At 46.5% G+C, this 21,185-nt stretch overlaps 1 protein-coding gene across 3 annotated transcripts in view; it reads left to right on the top strand.

The window, feature by feature from the left end:
* VAV3 (vav guanine nucleotide exchange factor 3) overlaps nucleotides 1–21,185 on the top strand; it is a 163,723-nt gene that overhangs the window by 134,296 nt on the left and 8,242 nt on the right. For 2 of the 3 annotated variants that reach the window (XM_059674535.1, XM_059674536.1), the window contains exons 21-25: nucleotides 4,488–4,553; nucleotides 7,152–7,186; nucleotides 7,969–8,085; nucleotides 8,651–8,738; nucleotides 16,447–16,576. In XM_059674535.1, coding sequence (XP_059530518.1) covers nucleotides 4,488–4,553; nucleotides 7,152–7,186; nucleotides 7,969–8,085; nucleotides 8,651–8,738; nucleotides 16,447–16,576 — 436 coding nt within the window. Of the gene's footprint in view, nucleotides 1–4,487; nucleotides 4,554–7,151; nucleotides 7,187–7,968; nucleotides 8,086–8,650; nucleotides 8,739–16,446; nucleotides 16,577–21,185 lie in introns of those variants that run through there. The other variant, XR_009449880.1, reaches the window with a different exon arrangement.

Consider the following 21,185-nt stretch of genomic DNA (forward strand, 5'->3'; position numbering starts at 1 on the left):
TAGTAGCCAGGTCTGTTCCTTTTTAATCCGCTAGTCTCTAGACTCGTGCCTCAGCCATACCGGGAAGTCAGTATACTTTGCATTAAAGCACCAATTCTGTTCTTGGTAGAAAATTAAATTCTTTAACAGTGTCTGATGCTGCATGAGTATAATGTGTGTCGAGCTGTTCCTCAGAATATTTGCTCTGTGATCACAATGATTAAAGCCACCAAATATGCCTGTCTGGCGTGGCTCAGTGGTTGAGCATCAGCCTGTGAACCAGGAGGTCATGGTTCGATTCCCGGTCAGGGCACATGCCTGGGTTGTGGGCTCCATTCCCAGTGGGGGGTGGGCAGGAGGCAGTCATCAATGGTTCTCTCTCATCATTGATTTCTCTGTATTTTTCTCCCTCTTCCTTCCTCTCTGAAATCAATAAAAACATATTTTAAAAACAAAAACAAACAAACAAACAAAAAGCACACGTCCAAATATAAGAAAACATTCATTGGTTGTTTGCCAGGATTAGAATAACAAATTTCTATATCTCAGACTTTTGTGAAGCCTGGGTTACTTGGGGTTACGTGGCCTCTCCCCAAATAGGATTGCTTCCAAGATGTGGTAGAACCTTGCTCTGCTTCCCAGACTTGGTGTTAAGTAACCACGTGGGCTTGGGTTTACCCACGTGCAGATGGGCTTGCGCTTGCTGAGTTGTTCTGTTTTGTTTTTCCCCCTCTGGTTAACAATCAGAGGTATTCTCACCAGGAAAACACACTTATAAGATTGGGATTTAGGATTGCGTCCCAGACAGTGTCTTACCCAGTGCGTTCCCTTCCCTGCTGGGGAAGTCCAGGAATACATTTTTGGATAATGAGGAAAATGTTCCACAAAGTTTCACTCTGCTGTTATATTCATCTCACATCTCGTGAGTGTAGACATACAGCTTATGGCTTTTTAGTGGTTTTTTTCCTTAGTGTGCATTTCACAACTTTACACTTTTTTTCCAGTTTTTGACACTTGTGTCTGCCAAAACTTCAGAGATGTAATCAACACAAACAATTGTGTGTTCGTTGGAAAAACCTTCCAATATCATCGAGGGATTAGTCCTCTATTTCGATGACTTGATATAATGATAAACCCTTACAAATTAAAGGTACACTTAATTTCAGAGATGTTAGATGGAGATGCAAGTGCATTTTTCTCTTCATTATTCAGAATTCTAAGCCATGACAGCCCCTTAACTACAAATGAACTGGACTAGCACGATGACTTCCATACCTCATGAGTGTTTACTGTGTTATGTATTGGACAAAAGTTGAAGATCCTATTCTCTTCTGACTAAGAGACGATAAAAGCTCATGGCTTATGGCTTTGTTCTGTGTGTGCACATGAATATTTTGAAATTCATTGTAATGACCATTCAGTGTAACCATATGCAATTGTGCTTGGCACATTTTCAAGGTAATCGCTAGTGGAAAAATGCACATCTCGCTTATCACAGGAGAAGCAATTACGATGGAGGAAGGGCCTACATGCAAGGAAGCATTAGGGCATTTGAGATAAAGAAATGGCCTATTTGGAATGCAGTATTTCCTGTTCAGGTGGAAATTCTGAGAGTCTGTTACTTGTGGCTCAGCAAAGTTGCCTAAAGGTAAGGAAGATGGTGGGACTGTACACAGGACCCGGCATTTCTGTTTAGTAACACCAATAGGCCAACTAAAAAATGAAAATTCAGAAGTGAAGCAGTCCCTTGAGAGTAATTAAAAAGTGTATTGTCGGAATAACGGAAAAGAGGTATTTTTAGCGCTTACCGAGTGTTTTCACACGTTAATTCTTTGACGCTTGTTGCCCTGGTGAGGCACGCGTGGCAGATCTTGTCATTACCCTTGTCTGAGGTCTCGCCATTTTTTAGGCAGAGCTGGGAGTAGAATGAGCAATTCCGATGGACCTCCCCACCGTCTGATACAGCCTTTCCATGCTTCCTAGGACCCAGCACTGATAGCACCTAGCCGATGACAGCGGGGCCATGTGGCTGCAGCTGTAGCCACACATCAGTCTTTACCAGCGACCATTACACCCGGGGTCTTTGTCCTGGTCCTCTCTCCTTTGCCTGTCCTTTGGTTCTGTCGCATGCACTCACAAAACCTGTGAGAGTAATTCCAAAAACAGTGCTTGCTGCAAGCTATCCATCCACCCACCCACCCACCACCCTCCTCCCCAATCCATCCATCCATCGCATCTAATCTATCATCTATCTATCTATCTATCTATCTATCTATCTATCTATCTCTACCCACCTATCCATCCAGTCAGTAAGCTCGTTTGTATATCTGCCTCTGTTCCCATAATTCAGGGCCACCCTGCATGTCTTGTTCCCCGCACGCTCCGACTGCGTCTCTCCGGCAGTTGGAGAGACGGGCAGGGTGACAGTTGCTCTGGCCATTACCCAGGGGTGATAAATTGCGCAGTAATCTCCCCAGCACCATCGCGCATACGGTAGAAGTGTTTAGGGCATTGTAACTTGGGGGAATTTCCGATCTTTCATAAATAACCATGCATCTGTCCCTGTTATCAGGCAGCTTCCCGCGTCTGTTTCCAATTGCTCAGCGTGGTTCCAGGAGTGCATTAGAGCCCGGCCGGGTGGTATTATGGGGGATGAATGAGCCACGGGGAAAAGCCGCCGTATTTTTCTTAAAGCAATTCTGTCCCCTTTCTACAAAGTCAGAGCGAAGCAATTTGCAATTAAGATTTCTGTAGGATATTCTCTGTCAGGTAGGCCATCCCTGTCTGCGGGTTTTAAAAGTGCAGTTTTTGTACATTAAAGCTTTTCCCTGTACTGGTGGATTGTAAATATCACTTTTACCAGAAAATTCAAAATAGTCTTAATTCATTATGATTCACAGTGGATTCTTATAGAAGAAAAATGAAAAATAGTTATAACTTGAGTTTAGTTAGAAATAATTAAGTGTCTGATAAGCATTTATATGGATGAGGTTCAGGAATTCAGGGAAAATTGTCAATAATTTTAGTTTGATGTGCTTTTCTGCAGGAATCAATTTCCTTTTCAGGGAAAAATGGCATTGTTAAATGAATTATAATTTAAGATTATTTTGTTTCCTGTCTGTTCCCATGCGTTTAATGAAAGTTATGAAGTCACATCTTTTCTTACCATATACGGCCCATCACCTAGTTTCTCAGGTTCTCTCCAAAAGAAAATATTTTCATAGGAATGACCCAACCTGTGCTGCTCGATTTTACAAAAGTGCCATCACTATAATCTAGGGAACGCCCTGCAGAATAAACGCACATACAGATAGCGCCGTAGGGGACATCAGATGACACGTCGCGGCCAGGAGACGTGTGTTCAAGCTGACCTTAAAGTCGCGAAGGGACGAGCACCAGACAGGAGGGTAGCTGAGAGGAGTCTCGGGCGTTTGGAGTCGGCACAGGAGGAATGGCAAGTGGGTTATCAGACCCAGAACCAAATGCCCACACGTTCCTGGGGCAAAGGGGAAGGAGCCTCAGCTGCCCGTCTCCCTCTGCAACTCACAGCCGCGCGCTACGGGCACACAGGATGCTGCTTCGGAAGGAGATGTTCTCTGTCACTTTGTCTTGCTTTTCTTTGTGAAAAACAATAGCGCACGTAGCCTCCAGTCATAATGTGCCACTCATCTGAGGCTCCGAGAATCAGCAGTTGTTAAATAGCAAATCCGAACAAGCCCAGTTTCTTAAAAACTTTTTGGTGACCCGTTCTGACGGTTGTAGTCTGCTTTGAGTAGAGTTTGTCTTTCTGGAAAAGGGAAACAGTTTTAAGGTTAGCGCCATGAGATTATTTTAAAAGAGGAATTTGATGAACGGTCTCCAAGAATACATTCTTAAGTACTTTATTTTGTCTGTGTTGTGCTTCGGTTTTCCTTATTCTGCGATTTCTCTCTTCTCTTCTCATTTTCAGTGCTAGTCGGGTTAAGATCCTTTCCTCCAGTGCATCACTGTTCTCTTCCCTTCATCAGCATCCTATTCCTTTTCCCTAAATCTGAAATTCATCTGTTTTCCATTTCTGCACATCTTGAGCTGTCTCTTGTCCTGGAGGAATGTTCTCATGAGTTCTGCTAGCAACACCCATAATCACCACGTAAATCGAATCCCTAATTAATTACGGAGCCTGCACAAAACCAATATGATCTGCTTGAATTAATGAATATGAAATTGAAAAAGAGAATATTGCTTACTGTCCCCGGGTAGGATTGAGGAATGTAAAGTTAACAACACCGCATTGTAGACTGGAGAGTCAAGCTTGAATTCTTAGTTTATAATCATGATCTGAAACCACGTGTAGGGTTTAGCAATCCTAAACGCTCTCTGCTCTTGGCTTCCGTTCCTGAGCCAGAATGAGTTCCCTGGTTAGGGTGCGCCAGTCATTGAGGACCCCGAGTAACGGCCGGTACCTAGTGTTACGGGGTTATCATTTGTGGTAAATTTGTTCTCAAATTGGCATTTTTCTCCTAATTCAGGGTAGAAATTTAGCCTCTGGAGAGGTTGGATTTTTCCCAAGTGATGCCGTCAAGCCTTGCCCATGCGTAAGTATGAGTCTTTTCTTCTATTTTGTTTTTGATGTTGTAATTAATTGTCCAAGGATGTACAATCGATGCTGGCCTGGTTGCTCGTTAATTTTGTTAATATTTTCTGGAGCGATCATACTATTTCATGTTTGAATGCTTTGGCCAATGTTGTTAAAATTCCCCAATCATTATGATTTGATTGTCAGAAAATATTTTTTTAAAGGTAGGAGAGTATAGGCAAGAAGACAATGTAACTTAGTAGAATTTATAAAATTAAATTGTCTACAAGGCTTTAGGAGGAATCACCAAAGCTACAGATTAGATGAACTGTACCAATTTCTCTTTTCCCACCGAGGCGAGATGCGAGTCTAATCTAGTCCCCGTCACACTGGGTTACAGAGAGATGTTACACTTGAACTAGTGTGTTGGAAAGCATGAAAGTCGAAAATTCTTCAATCAAATCTCTAAATACATTTTAATGTGCTTTAGCTTGTCATTACTGTTTATTTAATGTTATAATGACATTTTACAAAATCATCAAACACATTAGGTTGATACAAGAAGAATGAATGAGTATTCAAATATTATTACAGACGACTGTAACATAACACGTACTGTCTAGTACTTTATGAGATTTATAAATTTCTGTTTAGGGGTGACATTATTTTATCATAATTTGCTGTTTAGGGTGGATTTTTCTGTGAAACATTTAAAGTTCTTGACTCTAGGTAAATAAATGTTTTTACTAAAATAATGGAGTTGATGGTTTGGGAAAAACAAAACCACCCTTAATTTGTCTTGCTTGCCATATTTCAATCCTTCCTGGATCTCTATACTGGAGCATCTTTTTTTAAAAAAATATATATACATTTTTATTGTTTTCCGAGGGGAAGGGAGAGAGAGAGAGAGAGAGATCAATGATGAGAAAGAATCATTGATCGGCTACCTCCTGCATGCCCCACACTGGGGATTGAGCCTGCAACCTGGGCATGTGCCCCGACCAGAATCGAACCATGACCACCTGTTCACAACCACTGAGCCACACTGGCTGGCTGGAACATCTTTTTAATGTTACACGCGTTAACGGCTGCAGTCTTTGATTTCAGAATGTCACCTGTAGGATCATTCACTCCACTCACTCCTGCTTAATTAATTTCAAAAGCAGAGGGAATCTGGAAGCATGTGCTGATTCTGTGATCGAATGTCACATATTTTTTATCTTCTGCTATAATCTTGAAAATCTGTTGAAGTTCACTCATCTAATCAGACAAGCAAAAAGGATTGTTAGCCCGTTTTCTGTCATTTGTATAAACAGGGTTCAGGCTTCCTGTGCTGAGAGCAGTGGTGTGCCCATGAGGGCAGGTAGCGGGAGATTGTGTGTTCTCACATGAGGATGTTGGGAACCTAAAACCATCAGGTCACGGATACTAAGCATTTCATATTCCAAGTCCACACCGTTTCATTTCATTTAATCTGTACCCGAGCTCATGCTGAGGAAATTTCCGAGGCCATGTACATCTTCCCATCGGAAGGGAAACTGTTGAAGATTGATTCCTATTTGCGAAACAAAGGGCCTAAGATAATGTTTGCAGGATTCCAAGGGGGGTAACTTACTTCCAATATTATTTGCGATGTATCGAGATTTTACAGGCGGTAAAGTTAGAAATGGAATTCATCGGGTCACAATATTTAAATGTTGATGGCTTTAGAGATGTTCTGAGCAGAAAGGTAATGCTTTGATATGTAACTCTTCATCTGAAAGGACAAAAGAGTAGCAGCCTATTATGAAACCAGGCATGTTCCCATTGGCCACACCTCTGAAATATGATTGCTTTCACTGTTAAAAATGATGCTAACAATATTTTCAATCACTGGATGGAAAAAGGCCCAGGAATATACCATGGTGCGGATATATCACAGAGTCACATGATTCATGAAAAATTTCTGAACAGGAGACAACCTGTCTGTACTCCTGAGTTTATCAACTTTGCCCATCTACAGAGTATGTCTTTTACTTGTTATTTCATGAATATTAGCATACCTGCATTGGCTTTGTTCATTTTCTAGTTTCCATAAACAACCAGAGGGATTTTTCTTTCTTTGTGAGCTTAGAAAATGTACTATTTTTCTCTTTTGCGAAAAGAGGAAAAATGAATCTTTTCCAATACTTTTCCCTGAAAATCAGAGTTTAGACTTTGCGTTACAAATGAAGAGGCTACCTGCAGTACATACTGTTGCTGGGCCTGTTTCCCAAGGTCTTGAGAAAGCGGGGTGCTGTTTGGTTACCCTAACGTTTTCCTTTTAATTTTCCATGATAAAACTAAGCTGCCTTGATAATAAATACCCAAAGTTTCCAGTTCATATTTCTCCTGTTATCTCTCCCCTTGGAAGTACAGTGGCAGCAAAATGAATGAAAGGATGGATTAAAGCGAGATGAATTATGTTCTGTTTCCCTGGCATAGACCGTGATTCACTGTGTGTGAAATGGCCGGTGGGTAGACCCGGGGCTGTGCTACTTAGGGGTTTCTAGCTGAGTCAGCTGGACTGAATTAGTGATTGATTTCTAGAAGCTTCCCTTAAGTAAACTTAATCTATTTTGGCTTTTTTATATCCTAGGTGCCCAAACCAGTAGATTATTCTTGCCAGCCTTGGTAAGTATTAAAAATATTTATGCAGCTGAGTTGACATGCCATACCCGTAGTTCAAGGGCGCCATAAAGGAGGGGGGCGGGGTGCCAAACCACATCCCATGTCCATTTGTTGGATGGAGGTGTGTTCAAAGGCAACGACAAAAAAACTTTAAAAGACATATTTTACTCAGTACTGCTAGTTACTTAAGAAAATTGCTTAGCCAATGTGTGGGCTAACAGAATTAATCTTATATCCAAAAATTAGTTAAAAAATAATTTAAATTGTTACTGGAGTTTTCTTGAGAAAGATGCTCAAGGTACATTTCATTTCATAGTGTACATAGGAAAGGTGAAGTTTTTGGGGTTGTGTGTGTGTACGTTTGTGTGTGTGTGCGCGTGTGTGTGTGCGCGCGCGTGTGTGTGGGTGTGTGTGCATGTGGGTGTGCGTGTGCGCGTGCGTGCGTGTGTGTGTGTGTGTGGGGGGGGTGTGTTCCCTAAACTCCCTCCAGCTCTGTCTAACCTGGTACCTATTGGCCCCTCTCCTTGCCTCATTCATTTATCTGATAAATATTTCCCGTGTGTTAAGCGTGGTTCATTTCACTCCTGTTAGCTTGGTAGAGCACCTGCGTTTGGAAGAATTAAAGGATATCTCGGCATTATTCCTTTCGAAGCGATGGAATTAGTTGGCACAGAAGTCAGGAGAGCTCAGAGCTGCCACGAAGTTAGAATCCGGGCAGGTGCCTACTTGTAGCCTCTGCTCTTTTCCAGGCTCATCACACAGATGCCTCTCCCTGTCTCTTCCAGGTACGCCGGCGCGATGGAGAGACTGCAGGCGGAGACTGAGCTCATGAACAGGCCGAACAGCACTTACCTGGTGAGGCTCCGGACCAAAGAGTCGGGCGAATATGCAATTAGCATTAAGTAAGTAGGACAAGCAATTTCACAGAAATAGAACTCCTGTTTGCAGCTGCGCAGACCCTCCGACATGTGTAACCCCGACGTTGAAAACCAAGGATCTAATTACAGCAGGAATAATGCTTCTATCCAGACAGGGCACTGCTACTTGAAAACATCCGCTAGAAAAACACAGTGAAGTGGTACAGCCTGCTAATTGGCATATTAGCTGTCGTCATAACATTGTATTTGGGTGACTTGACGTGTGTATGTTTTTGGTAAATTCTAAGAGTATAAATAACTAGATTTTGTTCTGTTTTGTTTTTCTATATTCTCCAGTGGACTTATTAAACACATTGAGTATAATGATTGGTCAAATCTAATTTCCCTTCTCCCTTCAAAGATTGGTTGTATCTTCAACCGATCTAGTAAATATATTTGGCAAATTAGTTGTCACCACTGTATTGGCATAGGTATATATTTTGTCTTCCGAATTAATTCCTGTAGCGTTATTGGGGCATGCCCTCTGGCCATTATTGATTTCCTCTGATTAAAACCACATTTATATTCATAAGTTATTCATTGCCCACAGGTACAATAATGAAGCAAAGCACATCAAGATTGTAACAAGAGATGGCTTATTTCACATTGCAGAAAATAGAAAATTTAAAAGTTTAATGGTAAGCATTGATTAGTTCGTTTCAATCTGTGGGCCTTATTTTTCTCTTATTGGGAAGGTCAGTTTAATTCTATAGTTTTATAGAAATTCTCACTGAGAAGTTGTTTGAAGAGAATCATACTATCATTTTGCAGCAGATCCTTAAAATTCTAATTTTAGGAATTCCAATTGTTTTATAGTGCCCTAGTCATGGTTTTCATTGTAAAGCACGTTTTAGATAGTATTTCAGAGTCTACACTCCTTATGAGTCAGAGTAATAGACAAATATAGATACGCTGACCTTTCAGTTCTCTGTGTGAGTTTTGCCTTGTGTTGGATGAAACCCAGCAAATGTTGAATATTCACCTCTGTCCTCCCCTTCCTTCCTCCACTTCTACCTCCTCATTCAGGTAGCGGGAGGTATTTTAAACTATAGCACAAAAAGTCGTCATTGTAATTGGTGAAACACTTCTCACATTTAGGTTCATTTAATATGAAATGCAATATACTGTCACATAGAAACACTTTTTGTATTTTCTGCTATTTTTAAAAATATATTTTTATTGATTTTAAAGGGGAAGGAAGAGGGAGAGAGAGAAATATCAAAGGTGAGAAAGAACCATTGATTGGCTGCCTCCTGCACGCCCCCTACCAGAGATCGAGCCCACAACCCCGGCATGTGCCCTGACCCGGAATCAGCCCGTGACCTCAGGGTTTATAGGTTGACACTCAACCACTGAGCCACGCCGGCTGGGCTATTTTCTGCTATTTTAAATGCTCTGTGTTCTCCTTCATGACCTTGCACAATTAAACATGAACAAGGCACCATTTTTACCATACAAGGATCTCATGGGAACTTTACATTTAAATTGAAATAGTATATATGCAATAGTTGCTTTACAAGAAAAAAGATTGTTTAATAAAATATACCATTTTAAATAATTTAACAGTTATTTAATAAAATATCCACTTTAAATAATTACAACCTAATAATTGTATTAGTAGCTAAGAGTATTATGTATATGCCATATAGACAGTGCCTATACCTCACTATACTGAATATGCATTGCTGATAGTAAAAGAGTTCATGTTGCCTTAAGAGTGGTCTCGGGTCTGTTTCTCGGGTTGAGGGCGTTTCCCGAGATGATGAAAATTGGGACCCAGGACGTGCGATGCGTGGGGAGTGGTCTCCCGGGCATATGGAGTAGCATCAGGAAGGACCTCTTACTGACCAGGCCATCAGTCCAGTGATCCAGGCTGCAGCCTTCCGGAAAACATCTCAAAACACGTTGCCGATGTCAGCATCGAAGCTAGAGCGGAGAGTAAGAGAGCCTCCACGCAGGCACTGGCAGGCCTGCTCTAAAACCTGGACCGCCCCAAGGCGGGAACGGGGTTCCCAAGGTAGGGCAGCATCCCGAGTCAAAGGGAAAGGCAGAAACCTCTGCACGGAAATCTCACAGTCCCCGTGCAACCGCGAAGGCGGGCAGCGAGATCGCGTCCTGGGAAGTGGGAGCTCTGCTCCAGGCCCAGGCACCCCCCGGGGAGCTGTGACTCACGTCCCGTTGGCACCGGCAGGCTGTGCACAGAGGGGGGGGACCTGAGGAGCGCGCTCCCAGCCTGAGGACCTGGGGACGCACCGATGCCGAGTGACCGCCCAGCCCAGACATGATCGAAGCGTGCAGAGGGCGTGGCATCCCCTCGCTGCAGGGCACGCCAGCTCCAGTCTGCACCCGCAGGGCTCCCGGGGGTGGGAACGAGGCTGCTCCACGGGTCACGGTTCCTGGGAGGCTTCAGACTGCTGCGGGGCCAACGATGGGTTCCAGCCCTGCCGACTCGGAAAGTAGCAACAGCCACGCCACCCCCATCAGAGGAGCTGAGCAGAACGGAGGAAAGGAAGAGGCCTGGGAAGGGTTGAGCAGTGCAGCTCGGTGCCTCCCAGTTCTGCTCCAGAAAGTTCCTGAGCAGCTGCGGTCCGATGGGAACAGCCAGTGATGCCACAGCGACGGGGTTCGTGACAGAGGTCCTTGGCTGGAGAGAAGCAGCAGAGACCCAGCAGTTTGCACCAGAGCGCAGTGCCTCTTCCGCAGTGGTCTTCTGGAAAGGGGTTAAAAGGACCTGTCCCAGAGCTAACATGGGCAGCCCTCACACGACAGGTGAAATGCCACTGCTAGAGACACATGGGTATGATTTCCTCCATATCCTATGGTTCTTCTGTAAGGCCGATAGCACAGTCGGTGCAAGGGAGGGGATTAAGAATTATAGCAAAACTACGATGAAACTACAGACCATTAGCAAAGGATATACGATTGTACCACGGACAGAACTCTGTTTCGTTCCGTCATTGACAGACCGCATCTGTAACGGCGGTCCTGCAGGATTAAAATGGAGCTGAAGCCCTAGCTGGTTTGTCTCTGTGGTTAGAGCTTTGGCCCACGGACTGAAGGGTCTTTGGTTCGATTCCAGTCAAGGGCACATACCTCGCTCGTAGGCTTGATCCCCAGCCCTGGTTGGGGCGGGTGTGGGAGGCAACCAATCGATGTGCCTCTCTATCACATAGATGTTTCTCTCCCCTCCTCTCTCTCTCTCCCCCTCCTTCCACTCTAAAAATCAATAGAAAAATCCTCCAGTGAGAATCAACAACAACAACAAAAATGGTGCTGAAAAATTCCTATCTTTTGGTGACATGGTAGGGCAACACCTGAACCCCACGTCTGTGGTGGTGCTGGTGTGCAGACCTACTGCGCTCCAGGCCTCTAAAAAGCATAGGACATACATAATACTCAATAAGGACCGTAAACAACTGTGTGACTAATTTATGTATTGACTATACATTTTTAAACTATATTTTTATTGATTTCAGAGAGGAAGAAGGAGGGAGGGAGGGAGAGAGAGAGAGAGAGAGAGAGAGAGAGAAATATCAATGATGAGAGAGGACATTGATTGGCTGCCTCCTGCACGCCCCCCCACTGGGGATGGAGCCTGCAACCTGGGCATGTGCCCTTGACCGGAATCGAACCTGGGACCCTTCAGTCCTCAGGCCGATGCTCTATCCACTGAGCCAAACTGACTAGGGCTTGACTATTCTTTTCATCATTATTTTAGAGTGTACTCTTTCTGCTTTGGAAAAATAGTGGGCTGTAAAACAGTGCGCCGGGTTCCACCTTGTCCATAGAGTCTCTCTACGGCATGATTTTCTCTGGTGCTTGATTCACACTCGTGTGATTTTGCTCATGGCGTCCCCTGCACGTTCGCAGGATGAAATCGCCTAAGGATGCCTTTCTGAGAACCATCCCCGTCATTACGCCTGACAGTAACTGTAAAAGGAACGAAAGACAAGGAGCTGAGAAGTCTTAGGAAAACACTTTGGCCCGGGTTAGCACCTGCCTGGAGCAGATGGTGCCGAGATGGCTGAGCGTGTCAGAGCTGCCCCGCTCGGGGCTTCTGTTCTTGCTGAGCATTGGTGTGGAGTCCTCACCGTGTGAAGCCGCCGTGCGTTTGCAGGGTTCAGAAGGGGCGCCTCTGTGTTCTAAAGATGCTTTCAAATCAGGACATCCACCTGGTACCACAGTGCTGTCCTTGGACCTGAAGTAGGAAGTACTACGAGGACCCGAGATCAGGGGGGGCGGCTCCTGCCAGGAACTGGCCCCTTGGGAAGGAGGGGGAGGCTCACAGGCACCATCGCCCTGGCCCTGTGGGGGCCTCTCTAACCTGGGACCACACAGCTTCATGGCGTTTCCTTTGATGCTGTCGGTGTCCGATAGCACAATTCCCGTATGAGTGGGGTCTGTGGTTTTGAGTTGTCTCTTCAGAGCAGTTCACATCCTCCCATCTTGGTGGCCGAGTTCTGTTCTCCTACTTCGGAAGCTGCTTAGGGCCTGGGATGGAATTTTAATCTGGAGTCGGATGTAACTGGTGTTCAATGAGCCAGTTCCCCAAAGAGAGGCCCGGCCTTCGGGGGCTGGGACCTCACTTGTTCCCCTTGGGCTTCCGTAACTCGGTGAATCAAGATTTTTGGTGTTTTCCTCATCATTAAATTCAGGTTCTAAATGAATCTCTGCCTCCAGATTACAAGGCATTAATTTTGTTCTAATTGTCATGTGCGCCAGACCTTCCCGGGCCAAACGCTGTTTATAAATCATCCCGGGGCCTGTTGCCTTGGTAACCGGAGTGACGGGCTCATTATTTCTGAGAGACTGGAGTTGCCGACACCTCTGTGTGAGTGTGAGATAAGGGGAGCTTAGCCATTGCTTTTGTTTAGAGTCGTCTTATTTGCTTGTAGTCCCTGAAGGTCAGTGGCTGTAAGCAGGGGCGGATTAGACTGAAAGGCGGGAAGCAGAAAGGCATCCCTGGGAAAAGATCCAGGCGGCACCATTTCATTCTACCTGCTTAGGAACGTGTGGGAAGGCTCGCCCTCCTCAGACTGTAAAAATGGAGCTGGAATGTATCCCATGCTTAGTGAAGTGATAAAGAAGCATTTTGCAGCTTACTCGTTCGCATGACCCTAGGGCTTGGAAAAGCCCTTTTTCTTCACTAAAATGTGGAGGTGGGTAGGTATGAAGTGATCCCCAAGTCCTTCTCAGTACGATCACTCAAGCCAACTTCGCATAAACCTAGATTCATCCTAATCTATATATAGAAAAGCCTACTCAACCGTTATGGCTGAATGACTGGTCACTATGACGTGCACTGAGCAGGCAGGCAGGCAGGCAGGCAAGCAGTTAGGGGCAAGCGGTCCCGGATTGCAAAAGGGATGTCCGACTGCCTGCTTAGGCCCTATCCCTAAACCGGCAGTCGGACATCCCCCAAGGGGTCCCGGATTGCGAGAGGGCGCAGGCCGGACTAAGGGACCCCTCCCTGCTCTCCCTACCTCCCCATGTACTGGGCCTCGATCCAGAATTTCATGCATTGGGCCTCTAGTTTATAATAAAATACATAAAATCTGTATTACCTGTAACCAAATCACATTGAAGTTCAAAGTTACTGGCTTATTCCTTTCCGGTTTATTTTCGTATTTGTTACATTTTACTCAGTTTAAATAAGGAGCCTAAAAGAACAGCCCTCTGGAGTCATTTGAATCCTCCTCACAGTATATGTGAGCACTGCTCTTTCAGAGCCCTGGCAGGATTTCCCCCTTTTATGTGAAAAAGTTACATAGTAACATCCATCTCTAGAATTTAATTCCAGACTTGGCCTTTGCAGACCATGTTAAAAATCACTGTAATGCAAATGCCATATTCTGATCATTGAAACCATTTTGAGGATATAAATTTCTGTCTGATATTTTGTCCCTCCTCCTCCTCCTCCTCCTCTTCCTCCTTTTTCTTCTTGTCAGATTACAAATTCCTTTTCTTCATCAAGGATCCCTGTAATCTGGATCCAAGAAAGAAGAAATATATATATATATTGATTTCAGAGAGAGGGAGAGATAGAAATATCAACGATGAGAGAGAATCATTGATCAGCTGCCTCCTACACACTCCACACAGGGATCAAGCCCACAACCCGGGCATGTGCTCTGACTGGGTATTGAACCTTGACCTTCTGGTTCATAGGTCGATGCTCAACCACTGAGCAACACCAACTGGGCATATATACATATACATATACATATACATATACATATACATATACATATACATATACATATATTTCAAGTTATAGATATAATGTGTGTAAAAGCCTAGCACCTCAGGTGTACGTAAATAAAGTTCCTGGCCCATCACGGACTCTTAGCAAGTGCTCCTTCCCTGTAGCCTCCCCTTGTGTGGGCTACCTTGGCCAGGAACTGCTTGCTCATAGTGTGATGCAGGTGGGAGCACGGCTCTGGAGGCAGACACCAGCTCTGTGACCTGCACACGTGGGAGAGGCTCGCTGGGACCTGCGCATCCCTGGGACAAGGCCCACCTCTCGTTTCTTGTGTGAAGATTGTGAGGAACTATGTAAGCGCCTGGTCAGGGGATGGTGGCAGCTGTCATGATCCTCACATGTGCCTGGCACTTCAGATACTCTCTGCTAGCCTCCGTGAAATTCTGTTATCCCCATTTCACAGATGTGAGAGTTGGAAAATCTCCTTTGCTTTATCCAGTGCTCAGCCCCACCGCGCTGCCTGTAGTCTGTGAGTGTGGTCTTCACCACCTCGTGTCTCTTCCCAGCCCGAAGGCTCCATTTAAAACAATCCGCTCGTCCGGCATGGCTCAGTGGTTGAGCGTTAACCTATGAACCAGGAGGTCACGGTTCGACTCCCGGTCAGGGCACGTGCCCGGTTGCGGCTCGTCCATCCATGTGGGGCGTGCAGGAGGCAGCTGATGTATGATTCTCTCTCATTATTGATGTTTCTGTCTCTCTCTCCCTTCCTCTTGGAAATCAATAAAAATATACTAAAAAATAAAATAAAACAATCCTTTCCTCCTTCCTGGCTTTTGAAGTTGTACATGTTCTTCAATGTAAGCCAGGCTGTATCATGAACTCCTCTCATCCTCCAAAAAGGACTCACAAAAGGAAGTTCTCTGTCTTGCCTTTGGACTCCCATAATCCCTCGCTTTCCTTCAAGGGTGAGAACCCCGGGAGGGCAGGGGCCTGGTCTCCATAATCTTTGTGACCCAGGAACTCTCCACGCGGTGATTGTCCACAGCTCCTCGGAGTGAGGCCATAAACGATGCACAGATCATTGGTGATTCTCCTTTTCTTCTTCCGGGAGATTTTGGCCCGATTGATTTGTTTTGGGAACTTTGAACATAGCCACGGAATGGAGATTCTAAGTTGATGTCAGTGTGAATTTTAGAAGCCACGGGTAGGTTCCACACTGTTTCTCAGCGACTGTGCCGCAGTAGAAGCAACAAATAATTGAGTTAAAAGGGATTTTGCTTTTATTTTCATTTCAGCTGTTTGTAAGAGATGTTATAGCTCCAGTACTCATCCAATCATAATATACATTTTTCCCGTTATGAATTCATTACTATTTAATTTCTGTTTAAAGTCAGCGGATTTGGATTTGTGTAGAATCCATGCAACCAGCATCTCATAAGAAATTCCCTGAAATTTTAGTGTGAAAGAAGATGGGAGGTGATTATATTGGGCTTGGTGTGTTTAAGGCCAATGGGGTATCAGAGAAGATTGGAAGGAGCCACGTCAGTGACCTGTGTAAGCGCCAGAGGCCACGCAGAGCTGGGAGATGGGCACCTGTGGACACGTCACCGTCAGCCACACGCGACGCCAAGCAGCACCCGTGGCTTATCGATGCTGGTTCACCGTGGAGAAGCACATCCACGATCAAGTTTGCTCTTTGTGACGTTGGGAGGAAATGCAGGAAACTAGAAATTGCTATATATTCAGCAAGCAGCTGTTCCCTTTGTTTTAGTTTAGAAAAGCAAGCATTTCATAAATAAGAGCAATAATTACTGTTCTGAGACTGACGCTGAGCATGGTTTCTCTCCATGGAGCGTGGTCCCTCCCGCGTCTGACGGAGGACTCACAGGATGCTCTCCATCCGGGAGTGACAATAGGGGCAACTCCCATTACAAGGGGCTGAGTAGCCAAGGCAGTCACCGGGCAGGTGTCCCAAACGCGCCGACGGCAGGGGGCGACTGTCACTTACTGTTCCACAGGCTTATGGAAAGTTTCGCACCGAATGGCCCATCCTCATACATATGTCAGTGTGTGTGAAGGAGCCCATGCGTTTGAGAACCGACCTGGCCTTGTTAACAACGACCTTTTATTCTTCTTGCCCTCAGGAACTTGTGGAGTATTACAAGCACCACTCCCTGAAGGAAGGGTTCCGGAGCTTGGATACCACCCTCCAGTTTCCATACAAGGAGCCAGAGCCCGCAGCTGGACAGAGGGGCAGCAGGGTGGGCAGCAGCTGTGAGTACTGCCCTCTAACGGCTGGAGGCACAGGAGCATTCAGTTCTTCCTTCCAGAGTTTGAGATCTAAACCAGTTAACACGCGAATGCCTTTAGCAAGGCGTTTCTCCAGCTAAGCAGAGTCAGACGGACCCACAGGTTTAACACGTTTCCAGATACGGTTCTTGGTGCCAAGTTAAAAACCATGTTTGTATTCAGAGCTCCAAATGTAAAGGGTATGTTAATATGTAAGTTTTGTACTTTTCAATGACTTTTACATCAGCCACACTTTTTTTAAAACCCCGCAACAGAGGATATGTTTATTGATTTTTTTTTTTTTAGAGAGAGGGGAAGGAGGGAGAGCAAGAGAAAGAGAGAGAGAGAGAGAGAGAGAGAGAAATATCAATCGGTTGCCTCCCATAAATGCCCCAACCTGGAATCGAACTTGCAAAGCAGAAACTGAGGGAGAAGTAGGTGTCGTCAGACCCTTCAGTGTATGGGATGATGCTCCAACCAACCGAGCCACATGGGCCAGGGCAGCCAGCCTCTTTTTCTTTTACACATGTCTGCGCTCATAGTGCCATTTGGGTAGCAGTATTTAAGCAAGGCGCATGCCCAGCTCTCTCATCTGTGATCCTGTTTAAAGATGACTTCCGGATCATGTTTCCTCTGTCACCAGTATTGCTGAAAGCATACAGTAGCCACTGTCTTTTGGATCGAGCAGTGGTCATCAAAGATTAGCATGCAGACCGCAAGCAGGTTCTGGTTGGATGTGAGCTCAAGGCGGACACTTTTTTCTCATCACCGCTTGATGTCATATGATCTTCCTGGAGGTAGACAGAGCTTGTAGAGAGACCATCGTGATGAAAAATGTTGGGAGTAAAGTGTGATTTCATTCTCTTAGTTTGATACCTTTTTTTAAAAAAACACCATAAAACTGTTTTGGAGGCTGAACACAATTTTATTACTCCCAGAATGCTTAGCCTAAGCAAAACTGGGATTTCCAGAGGTATTTCAAAAAAGAATTTACATCTGTGCAATAGAACTTCAACTCCCCCCACCCCCCCAAAAGCAGAAACTGAGGGAGAAGTGGGTGTCGTCAGGGCTCTAACAGCGTCCGTAAAATCTCATACGTGTCCCATAAGCAAACGTTCAAGTGCTGTGTCACACGCACTGACAGGCTTGGTGTTGGTTTGAATAACGTCATAGCTGTTCTCTTCGCAAGGATTCCGACAGACGGCCAGCCAAGGTGGTCACAGCACACTCGAGACTGGAACTTCCAACGCCGATTAGAAGTTATCTTTCTATCTTTTAGCCCAGTGTTACCCAGGTATCTTAGATTCTCAGGCAGGTGGAGGAGTTCTATGTTTTTCTGTTGGGTGATCAGAGAGGAGGTCGCTCATGAAGTGACCGGGAAGAAGCGAGTTAGTGCTTCATTAGTAGGAATGCACCATGGTCTACACTCCAAGACCATCCCACCGTTCCCATGTCACAGGATTATAACCTCCACGCAGATCTGTGATTCTGCCCCATGCTTTGTTTATTTATTTGTTGTTGTTGTCGTTAATCCTCAGCTGAGGATATTTTCCCACTGATTTTTAGGAAGAGTAGAAGGGAGAGGGAGAGACGGAGAGAAACATCGATGTGAGAGAGACACATTGATTGGTTGCCTCCGACACACACTCTGACCAGGGCCAGGGAACCTGCAACTGAGGTATGTGCCCTTGACCGGAATCGAACCCAAGACCCTTCAGTGCGAGGGCCGATGCTCTATCCACTGAGCCGCACCGGCTAGGCTGCCCCAGTGCTTTATTGACCTGATGCTGACTCTTTCTGCTGCACTGGCTGTCCTGGGAACGCTGCGCTGGCTCTGAGGGCTGCCCCTGGTGCTAGGTATGGAGCACTCAGCGTGGCCCTGCACGTGGTCACACCCAGGAGACGTGGCCGCTGCTCTCTCTACCTCTTCAGCTTTTACTGCTACTGCTCCTCCTCTCACACAAACAGTTCCCTGTGTTTGTAAGAGTTGGGTAGAGTTACTGACTTTAACTCAGCAATTTAATCTTTGCCTTTATCAACTTTTAGATAGGCCTTGCTTATCCAAGCTCTGCGAAGGGTAACCCTGAGTGAAAGCCCTGCCTCTGTGTAGGTGCCTCGCCTTCAGGGCTGGCCCGGCTGTGGTTGGGGGGATGCTAGGTACCCCGTATGAACGTGTGTGCGGGATGTGTGTGCCCACCTCTGCTCGGTAGCACCTAACAGCAGCTTTCACCAAGAAGGGTTGCCGGGGACCATGCGTACAAAAGGCCACCGAGCAGCCAGCTGCAGCCGAGAGCCACCCTGTGTCGGGGAGGCTGGACGGAAGTTCCCAGCTGAGACCTGCTGCTGGTTGTTCTTTGGTTTGGCTGTGATAGGAGAGTCCCCGGCGTGTGGCGGAGGCTGCTCACTTCTGCACTGTCCGGGTTAGAATGCTCTTACCAACGAGATCGCCAACTCGTTTTCAGGTCAGTGAAATATGATGCGGTTAGGACAGAAGGCCCTCCTGCCAATTCATAAAACAAAAACACCAAAAACACCATGGAAACATCCATAGATCAGAAGTACCCAGGAGGCCAGGGGGCATCCAGCACTTCAAGTTTGCAGCCCCTTGTCCACAGGCTCTGCGACTTTGTGTCACGGGAATGACCTGAGTGTTTCCAAGGGAGAAGGAGAGAGAAAGGACGAGGCGAGAATAGAGGGGGGACTCGGGCAGACGCGGGAGCCGTCTGCTTCCCTGGAAACCGCAGTGACTCCGTGAGAGACCCTCTGCCCTGTGCTGTGGGCCTGTGAGCAGTGGTCCCAGCAAGCCGGCCCGAGGCCGCGGCCCGTGCCCCCGAGGGCCGGTGTGTTTGGAGGGCACCGGTCTGCCTTTGCCCGACTTGCTCCTCCGTGAGCACTTAGTGCTGTTCAGGTCGGACCTTTGGCAAGTGACTTAGCCCGCCGGGGCCTCGCGCTCTCCTCCGAGGAGGGAGGGATGAGATTAGAGATGTTATTATTCGCTTTTAAAGATAGCGTCTTAGATTGCTTTCTTCGGGCACATGAGAGGAGGAGGAGAAGAGCAATGTTAATGGACCAATGACACGGGGGAAAGTTGCACCATGAGCCATTTCGTAACCACCAGCAGACCTCCGACATTTTGCAGAGTTCTTAATTCTTTGGACCACAGAGTAGAGTTGGCTAATTTAAAAAAAAAAAATGTTGGTTATCGTTATTTAGATAATAGCAAAGGATCTTCTCACAAGAACGTATTAGTTGGAAAAGTTGGAAAAATACAAACCACTTAACCAAGTGATCAGAGTTCGTGTCACTAATGGGACAGACAGGTGTGGTGCACCCCCAGACCTGATTCCCCCCAAACACAGCCCCGCCCCAGGGGTCTGTCTCCAAGAGGCTTCACCTGAGCCTAACCGCGAGGAAACGCCAGGCAAGGCCAAACGGACCGGCCGGCTATTCTGCACTTAGGGAGTCACACTGACGTACTTGGACTCGGGGACGTTGTGTGTGCAGTGTGTTCTAACACGGCTTAGAAAAACCACCAGCATCGGTAAAGGAAGGTCTCAGGAAGCTGAGTCAGGACCAGGGGCCCCTGGGAGGCACAGCAGCTGTTAGTGCGTGTCGCTGACGTGTGAGAGAGCGTGGGGAGAAGGTGGGCTCGCGAACGAAGTAGCGACTGGCCCGGTCCTCGTGATGTGACAGATATTAGAGCCGTCCTTCAAGCGCTGCAAAGGCGGCCCGGGTCGTTGCGACCAGACCAGTGACCTCACGGGGAAAAGTGAAGGTTGGAGCCGGGGCTGGGCACGGCCGGAACACAGGGGCCGGGGCACAGGGGCCAGCGACAGCAGCAGGGCCAGGTCGGAGCCGTGAGGGGGGCCAGACCGCTGAGGCCTGACGGGATTGACTCTGGACACAGTGGGGAGTCTTGGAGGGACTGAAGCAAAGGTGAGACGTGGTCCCACTTAAGGTTTCCCGGTGTCCTCTGGCTTCTCTGTTGAAACCAGGACCACGGGGAGAGGGACGAGGTAGAAAGATGGAGACCAGTTGCTCCTGCGCAGTCGGTGACAGATGGTGCCACCGTGGGCCACCGAGGGGCCATGCAGGTGCTGTATTTGGAAGGTGACCCAGCAAGTCGCTCTCACATCCCGTGTGAGCAGGAACAGCAGGAAATGGGTTGAGAAGCACTGAGGTTTTTGGCCTGAGTCACTGGAAGGTTGGAGGTTTCTTTTTTAAAAAATATATTTTTATTGATTTCAGAGAGGAAGTATTGGAGAGGGAGAGAGAAACATCCATGATGAGAGAGAATCATGGATTGGCTGCCTCCTGCACGCCCCACACTGGGGATCGAGCCTACAATCCGGGCCTGTGCCCTGACCGGGAATCGAACCCTGACCTCCTGCCTCACAAGTTGACACTCAACCACTGCGCCAGGCCGGCCGGGCAGGTTGGAGGTTTTTCAGGGAGGGACTCAGCTGGAGCCCAAAGGCTCGTCAGAGCTTTCTCGAAGCAGAATGAACAGTCGCCACATCTCTGTTTCCGTGTGCCTGCCTCTTCGCTGATTTGTAAGCTCCCGTGAAGTCAGACTTGTCTTACTTGTCGCGTC

The sequence above is a fragment of the Myotis daubentonii genome, chromosome 18 (assembly GCF_963259705.1).
Source record: "Myotis daubentonii chromosome 18, mMyoDau2.1, whole genome shotgun sequence".
NCBI classification, from domain to species: Eukaryota; Metazoa; Chordata; class Mammalia; order Chiroptera; family Vespertilionidae; genus Myotis; species Myotis daubentonii.